The sequence below is a fragment of the Taudactylus pleione genome, unplaced genomic scaffold (assembly GCF_031769625.1).
Source record: "Taudactylus pleione unplaced genomic scaffold, aTauple2 ptg000086l, whole genome shotgun sequence".
NCBI lineage: Eukaryota > Metazoa > Chordata > Amphibia > Anura > Myobatrachidae > Taudactylus > Taudactylus pleione.
In genome coordinates this window covers 1964008-1982567 of record NW_028284488.1, presented here as the reverse complement: position 1 = coordinate 1982567, position 18560 = coordinate 1964008, and the positions used below count along the sequence as shown (strand labels likewise).

At 46.6% G+C, this 18560-nt stretch overlaps 1 protein-coding gene across 1 annotated transcript in view; it reads left to right on the top strand.

Annotated features, from left to right (window-relative positions):
• The window catches only part of LOC148529099 (cadherin-related family member 5-like), a 98556-nt gene that overhangs the window by 14106 nt on the left and 65890 nt on the right, over positions 1-18560 (top strand). The window contains exons 6-7 of the mRNA XM_088468865.1: positions 12131-12223; positions 13934-14020. Coding sequence (XP_088324991.1) covers positions 12131-12223; positions 13934-14020 — 180 coding nt within the window. The remainder of the gene's footprint in view (positions 1-12130; positions 12224-13933; positions 14021-18560) is intronic.

Genomic DNA, 18560 nt, shown 5'->3' with positions numbered 1-18560 from the left:
TGCAGAAGAAAGAGCTTATCTCAGCTCCTCCAAGTGGTAAATTGCAGAGAAATCACTTATTTCTGCTCCGCTGCAGCTCACTTTCAGCCATCCTTATAGATCTCAATGGAAGCCTGAGTTGCTTAGCTGTAACCAGAAATTGGGACCAGCAAAGCCTGAGATGCGTTTGTTGGTTTCCTTCCAGGTCAAATCGCTATACGCTTGTGCAGACATTATGTGCTTGCACGGATGCAGACATACAGTATGACATGTTAAACTGTTTACTAACATAGTTTTGTTTAATATGCCTATTTATTTAGCAACAGGTAATACTCAAAATGACACATTACTTGTGAATAATTGTGAAAGTATATGAATATATATCTAGGCACACTCTCAACATGCGGAGGAAAGTGCCTCTTCACACTGAAGCCAAGCGTTTACTTAGTACATGTTCACCAGAGCTCTTCCTCCCCACTGCTACCTGGATGAAAAGTCATTTTAACCAGGGCAGTGTTCTCCACATGCTTTATTTCTCAGACATTCCACCGGGCAAAATTCCCCTGCCATCCGCTACTATGTTCAGTGCAGCTCAGCTTTTGGCTGTGTCAGACTGCCGGGCAGCACCCTGCTGGAGGGCAGAGCAGATCCTTTCCCCAGTACTAAAGGAAGGAAGAGATCAGAACAGACACCAGTGAACAGTGAAGAGAGTGGACTGCCTGCGTCCATTCTCTGAGTTTTGTGTTTGTTATTAGCCCTTCTGTGTAGCCAGCAGGTGGGGTGTATCTGGGCAGCACTGCCAACTGCAAGTGGGGCTGGATATCTGTGTCCAGATAGCAAGAGGGCAGTATGTGGGCAGCGCTGCCATCTGTGTCCAGCCCAGTGGCGTAACTAGGGTATTTAGAGCCCAGGACAAATTTGAAAAGGGAGCCCCCCCCAATATCCCGTGCTGTGCGCACGCCGAAGGCGCGCGTGGAAAAAAATGGGCGTGGTCACTTAAAAATGGGGCGTGTCAACATGACACACCCCTTTATTTTCACGCTGAACATTCCTATCCATATGCACCTTAACCCCAGTAGTACCCCTTATACAGTACCCCCAGTATGCAGTTGTAGTCCCTCTTATGCAGGCCCATAGTAGTGCACCTTATACAGTATCCCCAGTAGTGGCCCCCCTTATACAGCCCCCAATTAGTTCCCCTTACTCAGTACCCCCAGTAGTGGCCCCCCAAATGCAGTGCCCCACGTAGTGTTCCCCCTTATGCAGTGCCCCCAGTAGCAGTCCCCACAATGCAGTGTGCCCAGTAGCGGTATCCCCTTATGCAGTGCCCTTTATATGGTGCCCCCAGAAGTAGTCCCCCCCCCTATGCAGTGCCCTTTATATAGTGCCCTCAGTAGTAGTCCCCCCCCCATGCAGTTTTCCCAGTAGTGGTCCCCTTATGCAGGCACCCTGTAGTGATCCCCCCTATCCAGTGCCCCCTGTAGTGGCCCTTCCTATTATTGCCCCCAGTAGTGGTCCCCCGAGTGCAGTGCCTCTTGTAGTAGGCCCCTTTTATAATGCCCCCAGTGGTAGTTCCCCCCCAAGTAGTAGTCCCCAGTAGAGTAGGTCCTCCCAATGGCGACCCAGTAGTAGCCACCCCTCCCCCAGTAGAGGTCCCCCCAGTAGTAGCCACCCCTCCCCCAGTAGAGGTCCCCCCAGTAGTAGCCACCCCTCCCCAAGTAGAGGTCCCCCCAGTAGTAGTCATCCCTCACCCAGTAGAGGTCCCCCCAGTAGTAGCCACCCCTCCCTCAGTAGAGGTCCCCCCAGTAGTAGCCACCCCCCTCCCCCGTTGTGCAGATAGGTTTAAAAAAAAAATAATAAAAAAAAAAATATATATATATAATTATATATATATATATATATGTAAATATACTTACCTGAATCTCTGCTCCTCGTCCGGGTCCTGCTCGCGACGCCGCTCCTGCCCGGGCTGGCGCGCTCAGCATTATGGGACAGACGTCATGACGTCAGTCCCATTACCCACTGCAGGAGCAGGACGGAGGTCCGGCTCTTGCAGTGGGTGCTGCAGCAGTCAATGAGAGTCTATCTGACTCTCATTGGCTGCTGTTTAACACACGCATCGCCGCCAGCGCTGGCGGCGATGCGTGTGTTATGCACAGCCTGAGCCCGCCTCCTGGCGCTATTGGGCAAGCGCTCAGGGGGAGGGAACGGGCTCAGGCGTGCAGCACAGGACCGGCGCTGGAAGCCTAGTGCCGGTCCTGTGTAAATGTGTAGCGCTGACCGCACTCATTGCGGTCGGCGCTACACTGGCTAACTAGGGCGGGCGGGCCGGTACCGTGGCCAGCGGCACTCCCCCGTGCCGCCGGTCCAACGGCGCCCAGGGCAAGCACCCCGCTCGCCCTGCCCTAGTTACACCACTGGTCCAGACAGCAAGTGTGCAGTATCTGGGCCACTCTTAAAAATTATACCTGTGTTAATCCAGCTATTACCAATAATGAGTAAATATTTAAGGGCCGAATTCAATTAGAGGCAAAAAGTCGCGGCTGGCGAAAATGCATTCGACACTGCAATCTTTTTGCCTCATTTGCCTGTTTGTACGTGAACTTATCGCGTACTTTCACAATGCGCGTACCCGCTTTTTGCCCTATTTAATTCCAAAAAAGGTGAAAACGCATGTGTGAATGCTGCGAATGGTGAAACTAGCAAAAAAGGGCAGCTTATTTGGGGGAAATCATATTTGGGATAGGTATACAGTTTTTTATTGTATCATTAATATGAGTTTTTGGGAATTTTTTCTTTATTTCCAGTGTTTCTTTTTTGGGATAAAACATAAGGTAGTATTGACACTCAATTAGTCTTTACAAATGTATCTTCTTTACTGGTTCATATTTTTATCTGGACTAAATGTATATTGATTATCTAACCTGTCATGGTGATTATTCTTACCACACACATAAAAGTTTACTCTAAATACATGAGTTTTTAATAAGGGATTTTCCCTCTGTGCAGTTGCATGCTTTTATTATGTATTTATTTATAACGAATATGCATAAGTATATTGGTAGTCTTATAGAGAATAGAGAACATAAAGATTTAATGAGAGGGTAACGAAAGGGTTAATGAACCTGATCTAGAACTATTCTCTTCTGATTGGTGCACTATGGCTTAAAAGAATGGAACATCTAGAGGGTGTTACTTCTGATGAAACAGATCCTATTCTCTGCTGAGAAACGCGTCAAGCTCCACCCATTGCTAGTGATGTCCCAACTAAGGATTACTCTCTCCAGTAACCCTGCTCTGACTACAGGACTCTTACACCACGGGCTGACCTGCCATTGCTAGTGGAAGCAGCAGAGTCCTAGCATTCAGTGTACCATTGGGAGGTACGCGGTCACATTGCCTTTACAAGCAGACTCCTGCCGATGAGAGCATAACCAGCACCAGTCATCTCTGATACCCCTTTTACACCAGAGCTAAAACCTGGGTTATTGCAGGGTTAACCAGGGCCGAAACTAGGATATCTGTCACCCGGTGCAAGGCAGCAATTTTGCGCCCCCTCCCTTCCTGTACCTGGAGTTTGTCCTTGCTCCTCAATAAGGCAGTGCACTAATCAGACGTCCCTGGTATAGTGACTTACATTATTCCACACACCATAATGCCCATTACACATTATGCCACACACTGTAATGCCTATTACCAAAGTGCCACTTACATATTTGCACGACACCATTTTATGCCCCACAGTAATGCTTCTAATTACTTTAAAATTACCTGCTCGTTGCCAGGGGGATTATGCTCGTTGCCATAGGGTTTCATGCTCGTTGCCATGGGGTTTCATGCTCGTTGCCAGGGGTTACATGCTCGTTGCCAGGGGGTTTCATGCTTGTTGTCAGGGGATTTATGCTTGTTACCAGGGGTTACATGCTCGTTGCCAGGTTTTTCATGCTCGTTGCCAGGAGTTACATGCTCGTTGCCATGGGGTTTACGCTCGTTGCCATGGGGTTTATGCTCGTTGCCAGGGGGTTTCATGCTTGTTGTCAGGGGATTTATGCTTGTTACCAGCGGTTCCATGCTCGTTTCCAGGGGTTTCATGCTCGTTGCCAGGAGTTACATGCTTGTTGCCATGGGGTTTATGCCCGTTGCCATGGGGTTTATGCTCGTTGCCAGGGGGTTCCATGCTTATTGTCATGGGGTTTCATGCTTGTTACCAGGGGTTCCATGCTCGTTGCCAGGGGTTTCATGCTCATTGCCAGGAGTTACATGCTTGTTGCCATGGGGTTTATGCTCGTTTCCAGGGGGGTTTGAAGGGAGAAGATGCAGCTCTTAGCATCCTCTCCCTGCAGCACCAGCGTTCCCGGCACTTGCGGTAACGCTGTGTGCATTGCGCTCTGCTAACAGACACTAGAGGTCCAGTAGGACCTCTAGCATCTGTCTCTTCCTTGGTGGCGGCCATTTTTGGATGGCCATTTTCAGCAGAGTCCATGTGGACGGCTAGTCCGCATGGAATCTGCTGAAAACGGCCATCCAAAAATGTCCGCCGCCAAGGAGGAGACAGACACTAGAGGTCCAGTAAAGACCTCTAGCATTTGTCTCCTCTTTGGAAGCGGCCATTTTCGGATGGCAGAGTCAGATTTTTCACCCCCCCCCCCCGCAATCCCCACCCGGTTCACATGCACCTCTAGCCTCCCCTAGTTGCGGCCCTGGGTTAACCCAGGTAGCTCCCTGGTGTAAAAGGGGACAGGGTTGGATTTCCGGGTAACTTGCAGGGTTTAACACGGGAATAACCTGTGAAACCCTGCAGTGTAAACTGGCACGATCTGGGTCACGATGACCTGGAGCGTGCCGCATCCCAGCCGATTGGCCTGCTTCAATGGCGCTTGGAGATGATGTCATCTCCAAGCGTACACTTCCACGCCGGAAGAGGCGGGTCAGAGCAGACCCGGCTTCGGTGTGAACGGCGCCAACTCGGGAATTTCTTGGATTGGCGTCAGTTAAATTCCAGTTCTGATCCGGTTTGGAACCCTGTTCCAACCTCTGGGTCAGACCCAGAGTTTAAGTATAAAAGCAGTATGACAGACAGGGGAAGAAGAAGCAACACTATCGGCTCCTTTTGCTTTGCCCCCTACATCATTTACGGAACGTCTTTTACTAAAAGTAACCTGCAAGCTAAGTACTTTATTTACACATAGCCGTACACAGCTCATGTTTTTTTTTATTGTACGTATCAGTCTCAATATATTTGGCTGCTTTTTATCTTTGATTAATGTCTGTATAACTAAAAGCCCCCATACATCAGAGATTGATTGCAGCAATCGTGCAATTTGCAATCGATTGTGTATATAAAGGCCCCCATACATCAGAGATTGATTGCAGCAATCGTGCAATTTGCAATCGATTGTATATAAAAATCTTTCCCTTTTTCAATCGATTGTGGCAATTCTGAAATCTGCATGCGATTGAAAAAGGGAAAGATTTTTAAACACAATCGATGGCAAATTGCACGATTGCTGCAATCAATCTCTGATGTATGGGGGACTAAAATCTTTCCCTTTTTCAATCGATTGTGGCAATTCTGCAATCTGCAATCGATTGAAAAAGGGAAAGATTTTTAAACACAATCGATGGCAAATGGCACGATTGCTGCAATCAATCTCTGATGTATGGGGGCCTTAACTTTACTGGAGGAGAGTGATTTACTAACAATTGGATACTAATTATCAGCATACTGACAGACTTGTTCTTTTGTTTCACATTCTTTCTAAATATCCAGGAAACCGGGTACTATACTAATCAACTAAAGGCCCCCATACATCAGCAATCTGAAAACCACAATTGAACAATTTGAAGATTTATTGCCCGATCTTAGGATTTCCCAATCGAGCAATCTGCGCCCATACACTACAGATCTTTTTCAGTGATTTGCAGATCGATTGCAGCAAACACAGATCTGGCAATCTTGAAAGGCCCATCATTTTGCTAGAAACGGTCTGCAAATCTGCTGATCATGTCCATACACTAGCAATCTACAGCCCCAATCCATCTGTGAAATCCAACATGTTGGACAATCTGATTAAACAATTCCAATCACTTTTTGGTTGCAATCTGCGATCTGTGAAGCCCATACATTGCAGATTTTTATACACAATCGATTGCAAATTGCACGATTGCTGCAATCCATCTCTGATGTATGGGGGCCTTAACTGATGATCAGCAATTTGCTCCTAAATGCCAGACAACAGATGAAAATGGTCGTTCAGACAAGTTTGTTAAATGTTTGATCTATAATAATATAATGTTACAAATATGCGCTAATGATGACTGCAGCCAGGTAAAAACTTAAGAGGTTCCTCACTAACCCACTAAATACATACAACCAAATACAAATTACGTTTCACCCTTGGCGCAACCATCAGATTGAAATGTCTCTTACACTTTTATGTCTCCATAGAGACCACAAATCACAATGAAGTCCTCCACATGGAAATCTTCCTTTACTTAAGGCCCCCATACATCAGAGATTGATTGCAGCAATCATGCAATTTGCAATCGATTGTGTATAAAAATCTTTCCCTTTTTCAATCGATTGTGGCAATTCTGCAATCTGCAATCGATTGAAAAAGGGAAAGATTTTTATACACAATCGATTGCAAATTGCACGATTGCTGCAGTCAATCTCTGATGTATGGGGGCCTTTATTCTCCAATTCCAATTTAATATATTAAATTCCAACTCCAATTCCTTTGTGTCGATTACCTCAAAAAAGGAAAGATACCAAACATAGGACCTCATTCAGACCTAGTCGCAAGCGCTGAGCGCTCGCAACCGGGTCGATGTTTTGGTCCTGCGCACGCACAGCGGCCGCACTGCGCGTGCGCAAGCCCTGGAACGAGAGAGAAACTCTCTCGCTCTGGAGCTCACTACAAAAGGGCCAGCTGTCGATGTGATCGACAGCTCGGCCCGTTTTGTAGGCGGGGCGGGGGTGTGGTTTCACAAACAGAGGCGTTCCTTAAGGAACGCCTACCATTTTGTGGGCGGCTGCACTGACATCAGCAGTGATGTCAGTGGGGAGTTTCCTGCTCGATCAGAGCAGGAAGCTCCCTGGGGCTTGCAGTTGCCGAGACCCAACCTTAGGGTCTTGTAGCAAGCCCCGATGGTCGCGATGGTCTTGACCATCGCGACCATCACCCTGGTCAGTTGCTAAGCTGTGGTTGGTAACCCACAGCTTAGCTAGCGACCAGGAGGCCGCACTAAAAAAAGAAGCGGTTGCTCTCATTCAGAGAGAGCGATCGCTTCTTGCTACCGCCTCTGAATGAGGGCCATAGTGCAATACTGATTGTGAAAACACATGTATTGGTTATAACAAAGGGACACTCACATTTCTAAAGTGAACAAACAGCATGTAGTATTCCCAATCTTTTTTATTGACACAGAACACTCACATTAATAAAAATAAAAATCAGCATATAGTATCGCCAATATGATACATCACATAGGAAAAGCAGATAGGGGTACCGATGGTAGATGTTAGATAGAGAGACACCAAGGGTTCAGGATGGTAGCGCCAAGGGTGAAACATAATTTGTATTTAGTTAAATGTTTGATCTTAACAATTTGTTCAAACAACAGTTTTTGTCCATTTTCCAGCGTTTGGGAACAAATTGCTGATTGTCATTTGTTTTCATAACTTACCATATTTTCATTCCAACCAATCACCTAATTGGATGGTTGAACAGAAAATCTTTACGTGTGTATGCAGCTACTTGATTGGGAGATTATTATATGACCCTTCCCTGAGAGACTTCATGTGTGGTCTATGAGCATTAAATAGGAAGGATAGCGATTGATACAATCGATTACAACTCAATGTCTCCAATGTGCACTTGATCTACAAGTTTATGCTATACGAATTAAATATTGATATCTATAGACGTCTTATGCTAATATGTTTTGATGGTTTTTTTTTATGTGTGTGTGTGTGTGTGTGTGTGTGTGTGTGTGTGTGTGTGTGTGTGTGTTTTTTTTATCATGTTGAAACAGCTTTCTTTTTATTGAATACTTATTGAATGAATTAGTGATTAATTGTTATTTGAATAAATTTTAAATTGCTATTTTGGGACAGCACTTTCTATTTTGTTGAATTCTATATTTTTTGGATGAAGTCCCAGCTCTTCATCATTAGGTAGCTGCAGTTCACGATAGCATTAAATATACATTGTGTGAGGATTATTAGTGTCACTAGCGCCTGTTATCCATATATATTTTTCTGTATTTTGGGTAAATCAGTTTGTAACCCATAAAAAGCCTAACTGACCCTGGAAATCAATATAGAAGTGTTTTAGTAGCCCTAATAAAAGTATTTAAGGTCCTTAAAGTGAGACAAATGGCTGTTGTATGCATATTTGCATAAGTGTGGAAAAATGATCTAAAGCAATTTATTTTGTAAAAAATAATTGCTATATTTAAATTGGGAGTACATTTAAATGTGTACTAGTATATTTTTGGGTCTCTAAAGTGCCTTTTAAAAAACTTAAAAAAAACCCACCTGTTGCAGCCTCTGGCAATCCTAAAACACTTGCCCCATCCATGCAGCACTCAAAATACCAGACCCAATACTTTATACCCATTTTCAAATGCTTTACATTTTCACCACGAAAATGGCATGACTTTTTTTTAGGGAGAATTAAGATTTTTTTTTTTTGGCCTAATTAGTCATTAGGGGGTTGTCCAAAGGGTTCTGAACCAAGGGCCTGATTCAGAGCCACTCGTAAGTGGCAGTACGCTCGTTCCGAGCGATGTTTGCCCAACTGCGCATGCGTATGGATCGTAATACGCATGCGCGAACCAGTCAGTGCGGCCGAAAATCGTTTGTTCGCTAAATAGCGAATGCCTGCTATTTTGAGTGACAGAAAGAGGCGTATGTGGGTGGTAACAGGGGAAGGTGCTTGAAAACGGGGAGTGGAGATCTGATCGCAGGCGTGCTTAAAGGTCAAAACGGGCGTTTTATGGGTGTGCATAATTAAAACAGCAGCGTCATTGACCATGTCACTGGGTTATTTTATAGCCAGAACTGCTCGCAAGATTGTGGTAGCAAAAACCAACCACAAGAATAGCGAGCAGTTCATACGCTGGTCGATGTACTCGATTAATCTAATAAATAGCGGACATGACGTAGGATATGAGCGGCCAGGGGGCGTATTTATCCAAAAAACGACCGCAAGTTTTGTTTGCTCATTCAGACCTAGAGGCGTGAACAGACAACAAAGAGCGAACGGTTCATTTGAATAGCCACCCCTATTTTTTGGACGAGCGAGCGCTAATTGCGTCCGGCTCTGAATCAGGCCCAAGTCCCCACATTTTTAGCCCAAAATAGAGATTTTGCACAACTTTACTTCTGCCTCTGGGTGGAGAAACTTTTCCACGTATTATTGCCTATGGACTTTTCGCACATGTGAAAACATCCTGGAATTGAAAGGGGTGATACACGGGACTGTGGGGAGAACATTGCATCGGCTGCTGGAGTAATTCACAGGGACACCCCTTATATTGCTTCTGTATTTCGCACCCACTATCTTGATGTATATAGGACTAGAGCTCATTATTCCCACTCTGAATTGTCCTCTTATTTAGATCAATTTACTTTGCCCACTTTGTCTCCCTCTTACAACAATATTTAAATGCTTTCCCAAGAGTAAGGCCCCTGGTATTGATGTCCTTCCCATTGAACTATACAAGACCCAATTAGGCTTCTTTGTACCCAAGCTGTTGGAGACTTTTGAGGATTTGCTAGAGGTTGGCTCTCTTCCTCCTTCCATGGCTGAGGCCCTGATTGTAGTAATCCCAAAGCCGGACAAGGACCCACTCTGGAAATCATCCATCCTGACCAAACAGGTTTATGCCAGGGAGATCTACCGCCATTAATCTAAAAAGATTGTTCACATATCTACAGGTGGCTTGTGATGAGATGGTGGATGCTGTAGTCGTCTCTCTTGACGCGGCTCACACATTTGATTCTGTAGAGTGGCCTTTTCTGTGGGAGGTGCTGTCTAGCTTTGGTGTGGGGCCCAGATTCATAACTTGGATTACATTATTGTTTTCCTGCCCAGCTGCCAGGATTAGTGTAAATGGCTTTATGACTGATACCTTTTTTACTAGGGAGGGGGACTAGACAGGGATGCCCACTGTCTCCTCTGCTATTTGTCATGGCTATAGCCTTTGGCCTGTGCAGTTAGACAGTCCTCAGATATTTCTGATTTAAGAAATGCGGGTAAGGAGGAGAAAATTGGCTTATACATTGATAACATGATTTTGTTTCTATCGCATATGGGGAACTCTTTGCCTGCTCTCCTTGAACTGGTGAATAGTTATGGGTTGTACTCGGGCATTCACATTAATTGGGATCTTCCCTCTCCTTCCAACCACTCCCCATTCCCCTTATTTTTGCCCTTAAGTGGTGCATTCAATTTAAATATTTTGATATACAGATCTCCCACTCTACGGCTAAATACATCTCTTTAAACCTTACCCCCCCCCCCAACTGAATATTTCAAAGCCAAATCTCAAGCTCTCTGTTACAGGTCATGTTAACCTTGTAAAAATTATAATTCAGCCCACATTTTTATATATTCTGCCTGTTTATATTCCCCTATCTCAGTTTGCCATTATGACTAGATGCATTACCTCTTTTATTTGGAGGAATAAAAGGGCTTGTTTAGCCCAAACGACACTTTGCCGGCTTCAGGAGAGGGAGGTCTGGCCCTGCCTGACCTGCTTCTCTTTTATCTTGCAACTCTATTGGCTCAATTGAGAGAGTGGCTTACTCCATTGGATAATGAAAACCTCCCTCTGGCTCTCCTCGAGAAGGCTGGTGTGACTTATACCCCTTTGCAATTCTTATTGGCCCAAACCTCGCTCTCCCGCAGCCCTTCTTTGCTCCAACAAGCGTATAGAGTTTGGAGTGTTAGGGAACTCTGAGATTGATCTCTGCTCTCCAGTCTGAAATAACACAGTTTTTAAGGAGGTTTGTGGGCTTGATGGTAGCTCATTGTGGGTGTCATATGGGGTGGTCTCCAATGGTCAATTGCATCACAATGGAATTCTCCACTCATTTACATATATATCCTCCACATATGGTATTCCGTCCCATTCATTTATAGATATCTAAAGCTTTGACATGCTCTCTGTGCACAGTGGAAGGGGGTTGCCTCAGTCTTTACTGAATCTCTGGTTCGACTCCTAGTCTGTACTCTTCCTGACCGGAAATCTATTTCCCTGGCTTACTCTTCTCTGCTAGCGTCTCATGAGGCGGAAGGCTTGTGCAGCCGTAAATCTCATTGGGTTGAAGATTTAGGTACTTTATGTTATGAATCCCGGATAAGACTCACTTTTGATGAGGGCAATAGTGCTGAGGATTATATGAAGCGATGGGGTCAACAGAAGAGATTGTCCAGTTGCAGTCTTGAGGGCTGGAGATGCTTGGCAGGGATGTGGCCTTGCGGCCAAGTTGCAACCTTGAGGGCTGGAGATGCTTGGCAGGGACGTGGCCTTGTGACCAAGTTGCAGCCTTGAGGGCTGTAGATACTTGGCAGTGATGTGGCCCTACAGCCAAGTTGCAGCATTGAGGGCTGGAGATGCTTGGCAGGGATGTCTGGAGACACAGAGCAGCGGAGGTAGCCGAGGTATATGGAAAAGAGCACTATACATGTAAGCACAGCTGAATGTAAAAGAGAATTTGCTACTCTAAAACTAATTAAAACCTGTTTAGGAAATCGCATGAAGCATAGCACATAAATAATCTGATGCTGATTTCGCTAGCGGAACCAGTTCCTACAGACTTTGATTATGAAAAAGCTGCAGATAGTTGGGCCTCTAAGATGAGAATAATTAATATATCAAAATGTTAAACTTGAGTTTAAATCAATATAAGGTCAAGATTTCAACATTTCATTATTGCAAAGGCCCTCACATGGCTACCTCTTGATGCCACCTGGCTGGAAAATTAGTACACTGCATTAGCCAAAACATTTATATTTTACAGTGTCAAATGGAGTAAAAGACATAATTTAACACTGGGATTCACATATACTTCCTTCACCCCCTCATTTTCATCACATCTCTTCTAATTAATACTCTGTCTTCTGTGTCCTATTTCTAGGTCCAGTATAGGATAATAGTCCAGGTCCTGAATGAAAACGACAATATGCCAAGTTTTTTGGAGCATTCGGTGTCAGTACAGAACATCAGTGAGGTGATCAATATGTGCATTTTCCTACTGTGCACCAAATTGTTAATGAAACCTTAAGCTGTCCACACACGCTGTAATATTACATCCATTTGTACAGCAAGCGGACATGGCACCTGGAGGCACCACCAACCCTATCCCGGGATGTTGTCATAATACAGATCACAGGGATTCCGACTACCGCTAAGTCTCATGAGTCATGACTTACCGTATACCTTGAAGAATGCTCCTTTCTTCTGCCTTCTTCTCCTCCAGGTCTAGTTGGCGCTGCTCCTCACGTGCCGTGGGTCCTCTGACCTCTTCCTCCCAACGGCGTGTCATAAAGTCACACGTGCCGACTACAAAGGAAAAAAAAATATTTTATTGAACAAGGGCAGGAGCAAAGGCAGGATTTTCTGGGGGGGGGGCTGTGTGTTCTAATATATAAACAATATATACAGTATAAATCCAACATGTATATATTATATATAACACACATATTAACACATATGAACACATTAACATATACATAGACATATATCCACACTAACATACATACACGTATATCCACACTAACACATACATACACATATACACACTCTAACACATACATACACACTAGCACTTACGTACACATGCTAAAACACATACAGTCCATACTTATTACTTAGACAGCTGATTCAACAGCAGGTGGATAATGGGGACGGGCACCATTCATTAGGCGGTTGTATGGGGGCAGGGCTTGCCGCATTGGCGGCACCCCATTGCGATTGGAGCCTGAAGAGGGGATGGGGAATTGGTCCATGAGGGGGATAGTGTGGGCTGTGCAGCGGTGGTAAGAGCCGGAGCGGGTCCCCTCCCATTCTGCCACACTAGTCCTGGCAGTCCCCCCCCCCCCCTGATGGTGGCCCTGGGAAAGGGATCTGCAAAGATCCCTCTCCCAGCTTCAGAATAGAAGGAAGCCACTGCTAGTTTATTGAGGCTCCCCCCTGATCGTATTTACCGTTACTGGTATGGGAAATGCAATCAGGATTTGGATTAGATGGATTAGGGCTCCTCCAAAAGCCCTATGATACATTTAGGTGAAACTAAAAAAGTGCAAAAAGAGGGTGAAAACTTCTATTTTAGTAAAAAAAAATATTGATAAAACTGCCCAATGACATGATCACGCACAGTATGTGTCACTTCCCTTCTTTATTATATTTACTGTAATCTCCTATTTATTTTTCCCTCTGCCAAGGCACATACTTTATCTTTTGCCTCTACTGCTTACCGATCCTCACCTACACAGCGGCAACCAGCTCCACATGTCCTATCTGTAATAAAAAGAAATAAATGTATTCTCCCAGCAATAGTTTTTTATCTGAGAAGAAAACATAAAACATAAGTGTGGTAGGATGCTAACCTCCTATTCTGAAAGCCTGAAACCCTTGGCTTGAGTCTATATGGTTTTATCACATACATACAGTATCTGGTCCTGACTTGGCCATAGTCCATGCACCATGTCAATCTAATTTCCTATGTGCTTCCCTTACCCATCCTACATCCTACATAGAAAACTAAATGACGATCTTGTGTAGCCATCAACCTAACAAATGAGTGCTCTCGCCTTTTCCTTACTTCTATTGACTAAAATAAAAATGATCTTTCTAGCAATCTGCCAATGCCGCATTATTATTATTTTTATGTGACGCTTTAGATTTGATCATATTATTCACACTGTGACTCCTCCCTCAGCTGGCAGAAGTGGAGTCTGTGGTATTTACTGCAAAGGCCATGGACCGCGATGGAGACACCTTAATGTATGTCATTGACCGTTCTAGGGTGAGTATGAGATGCTCTTTGGCCTCCCACAGCCACTATGTCAATTTACTTGACATAATACATATATACTGTACTGTATATTATAAGTTGTCAATTATAGATATTTGAATGACTAGTATTCTTAATACACAGGCTTATATAAGAGGAGCTACGGACAACATGCGCAAGTATACTGTATAGGCAGGGGCGTCTTTAGAGAGGTGGAAACCCGTGTGCATCCCCCGTCACGGGCCCCCTCCTCTCACCCTGTCACATACTCACACTCAGCCTGTCACACACACACTACACCTTGTCACATACTCACACTCAGCCTGTCACACACACACACACTACACCTTGTCACATACACACACTCAGCCTGTCACACACACACACTACACCTTGTCACATACTCACACTCAGCTTGTCACATACCTCTGGGGTCCCGGCCCGGGTGTCCTGCTGTCAGCCCGCACAGGAGCAGGAGCAGCCGGCAGGTATCCTCCCACATCCTCTGCTCCCCGGTGCCCAGCGGCATGTGCGACGGAGAGTCAGCCGCGGGTCCGGCTGTCCCACTGTCAGCCCGCGCAAGAGCAGCCGGCAGGTACCCTCTCACCAGAGGCGTCACTAGGGTTGGTGTCACCCGGTGTGGCAACTCATGGTGTCACCCCCCCCCATGGACCTCCTCTCGTATAACGCCATACAGAATCCTAAGTAATGTGTTTCATACAGGCCCTGGGATATATGTAAATGTTACCTTTTTGGTCTCTTAAGGTCCCCACACACGGAGCGATATAGCAGCCGATCCGATGGATTGGAATAATATCGCAGCGACATTGTTCCATGTGTGGGTATGATATCATTTACTGCACGCTCCCATGGGGTCGTCCATCACTCCTCCAAGGAAAGGGATTGAAATACCGGTGGCTGTTTAGCCGCCGGTTCAAATCCCGACAGCATACGCCCGACGAATGAAGATCCCGACTGGGGCAGGTAAGTACCCTAACTCTATATATCAGGTTTTTTTTTTTTAACTAAAATAATGTGAAAACAGATTTTTGATAAAAACTACTCCAAGCCCTTTAATTTGCAGTGGGGGTGGGAGTTAATCCAAACCAGCGTCGGTGCATGCACGCAGTCATTCTCACTGGGGTTTTTTGCAAAATATTCAGTTAGATTTGTGCTGTGATGTTTTTACAGGCACAGAACTTTCTCGACAGCTCTACCCCTGCTTGAGAATGTTGACACACTCATGATAATTTCTAAATTCGCGATACGGATTTAGGTGAAACTATCAGACTAAGCAGGGGCCTTATAGAGCTTCCCTGCGCTATGAAAAATAGAAAAAAGGCAATTTGTAGCAAGACCTGGCGCAGATACTGTCCCTTTTGTTAGTGTACAAAATACTTGTGGATTACATTTTAGCAGATTAGGCAATAAAATAATTGTAATTTATTAAATTACACGTGTCAGGGCCATTCGAGCAATGTGACTGCTAGTGGGCGCCACCCCATAGGGGCATCATTGACTGGCGCTGACCACCAGCTGTAGGACCCGGCCAGGCTTAAGCTCTGTCACCACAGTGATGTAGTCACCAGGAGGGCTGGATAGTGGGAGAGAGGCAGTGAAAGAAGCTAGCCACCTCCGTGGGGGCGCCTGGCAGCTCAGCGGATGCAATTGCATTCTGGCCATGCGGCTTTGTGTATTATGTCAGGATTCGCAGTGACAGTGTCTCAGTGTCCAAGAGGAGTCACCACGGCCATTATACTGGGACTGCGGGACCCCACTTCTTCTGTTATTCTACTTATATAAGATGGTGCACACAGGTTAAAAAAGGGGAACTGCCCTAATTAGGGCAACTATCATAGATATGCTGAATAAAAAAATGAGTCAGATAAAAATAAAGTTATTTGGTGTCACTGTGCTTATGCATGCAATATCTGATAGACGGTAGCATAATACTCACTTCTACAAGAAACATCCACAGAGCAGGCATAGCCACAGACTCCTCTCCACAAAGCGCACAGCCCTAATGGAGGTGGGTATATTGAGAGGGCGGGGTCTGTGGAGGAGGGCAGAATACTCCCTCCTCTTAGGGCCTGGAGTGGCTTTTGCAAGCCACTGAGGGTTGCAGGGTCGGCAACATAAATCTTGGTCAATGATGCACTCTTTTTGGGGCACCCCATCCCTCTGCACTAGGTACAGGCCAGTCAGTTTGAAAGTCTTTTCTTACCTATATGGTGGTTTCTCTGCAAAGGGGAACCTCTGAGGAGTTTGAGCCTTGTAGGAGATCACATTGACTGGAAGATGTCTGTTTACGTAGAAACATAACCAATGTCATCATCATAACCAGTTAATATATAGTAACAGAATGTTTTGTGCAGGGCAAAATGTGAATTTCCCTGATCAAACAATTTCTGTGTCACTCCAGACCCCCTACATCTCTCCATCCCCAGGTCCCCCAGTGGCTTTCCAGGACCCCTGTAGATCTCCAGGCTCCCTGTGTCTCTGCATCTCCATCTCCATGACCCCCTTCATCTCTCCATCCCCACATGTGGCACTGAGCCTAATTCTCCCAACCCCAGTGTGTCTTAGCCCCATTCTCCTGGCCCCAGTGTGCGTCTCTCAGCCCCATTCCCTCGGCCCCAGTGTGCGTCTCTCAGCCCCATTACCTCGGCCCCAGTGTGCGTCTCTCAGCCCCATTACCCCAGGACCCAGTGTGCGTCTCTCAGCCCCATTACCCCAGGACCCAGTGTGCTTCTCTCAGACCCATTACCCCAGGACCCAGTGTGTCTCCCAGACTCATTCCCCCCCCTCTGCCCCAATGCGCATCTCTCTGCCCCAATCCCCCTGGACCAAGTGTGTATCTCTCAGCCCCAGTCCTCAGCATTAATACCCACTCCCCAGTTCACAGACTCAAACCCCAGCCCACAGCATGAGTCCCAAGCCAACAGCCCCAGTCCTCAGCCCCAGCATCAGTCCCCACTCCCCAGAGCTCAGAAACAAGCCCCAGCCACCAGTCCCAGCCCACAGCATAAGTAGTCCCAAGGAACCACCCCTCAGCCCCAGTGTCTGTCCATGTACCCATTAACATTTACCTAATGCTGCTGCTCCTCTGTTTGGCTACCTGCTGCTTGTCTGTGGCGTGGCCAGCGTTCCCATCATGCAGGGCAGGCTGCTTGTTGCTGAGCCTGTCTTGGCGCTGGCGGCAGGGCCGAGACGCTGAGGGGCTGGAGGCGGAGCCATCGTCAGTGGTGACTGACAGGCTCCCCACAAGGGGCTGTGGCTGGGGCTGTCATGTGCAGCAGCTCCCCATAGCAAATTTAATTTGTTCTGTAGTGCTGCCCGGCAGCGGCTGTAGGTGAGTGGAGGGTGGCCGCCGGCCACTGTAGTGACCGGCTCTGCGTGAACCGGCCCGGCGGCACTGACTGACAGAGCTGTCACTGGAGCACAGCTCCGCTCCCTCATCAGCGCTACTTCCAGAATGCTGGGCGGCGCTCGACGGGCGTGATGATGTCACGCGGTGCGCCCAGCATTCTGGGAAGACAAGGGTGAAGGTACTTTTTATACCGGGGGCCGCAGAGAGGGGTGGATTGGATTGGTGGTGCGGGCAGTATACTGTGGACTGTGGGAGCGGGAGGGGTGTGCAGGCGCTTTTGGTGTCACCCCCTCGCAGGGTGACACTCGGTGCGGTCCGCACCCCCCTAGTGACGCCACTGCCTCTCACATCAACTCCCCATTGCCCGGCGGCATGTGGGAGCAAGGAGGCTGGGGGAGGACGGGTGGGGAGGTGCTGGGGTGGGTGAGGAGGTGCCGGGAAGTAGGGGGTGGGTGACTCCCTCTCACCCACCAGCGGCTGCCAGGCCCTGGATGGACAGGAGCAGGATAAATATATACTACAGTATGATGTACCTGGGACTCCCCGGCAGTCCTGTCTTTATGCTACCCCTGACCATGGGAGGCACTGCCGGACGGCGCCCACCACCTCGGCCGGCGCCCCTGTCGAGTGCCATCCTGGCCACTGGGTAGATACGCCCCTGATCACGGGACCCTATTTCTCTGCAGGTCCTACACTATCCGTCATACTTATGGAAACCTGGTATCTTCTATCACAGAGTTTAAACTGAAACATGTTAACTGGTTTAAAGCTTACCTGCCAACTAACTTGGCTTTTAAAGGCAAGACAGTAACCAAACATAGCTTCTCTTATACTACCAAAAAGGCAGCTGACACAGGTTAATATAAATGAGCTTGCACAGGGGTGCTGAGTTTTCTGTTTTATTTATTTAAGCAATGTGGTAACAAGCCACTTGCACCCAAGTCCTGGGAATGGCGAGTGCAGGCTTTCACCCCATATCTGGGAGTGGCGAGTGCAGTGGATTTCTGACATATATATATATATATATACAGACACACACATATATATATCTCCCCCCACACCTATTTCTTGTATTGGTGAAGTCAATGGGGGGAAATCAATTCAGTGCGATGGTGAATAGCCGCGGGAGGGAGCTCCCGCAGCTATTCAATTCAACGCGCTGTTTGGGGCACTTTAGGCAGA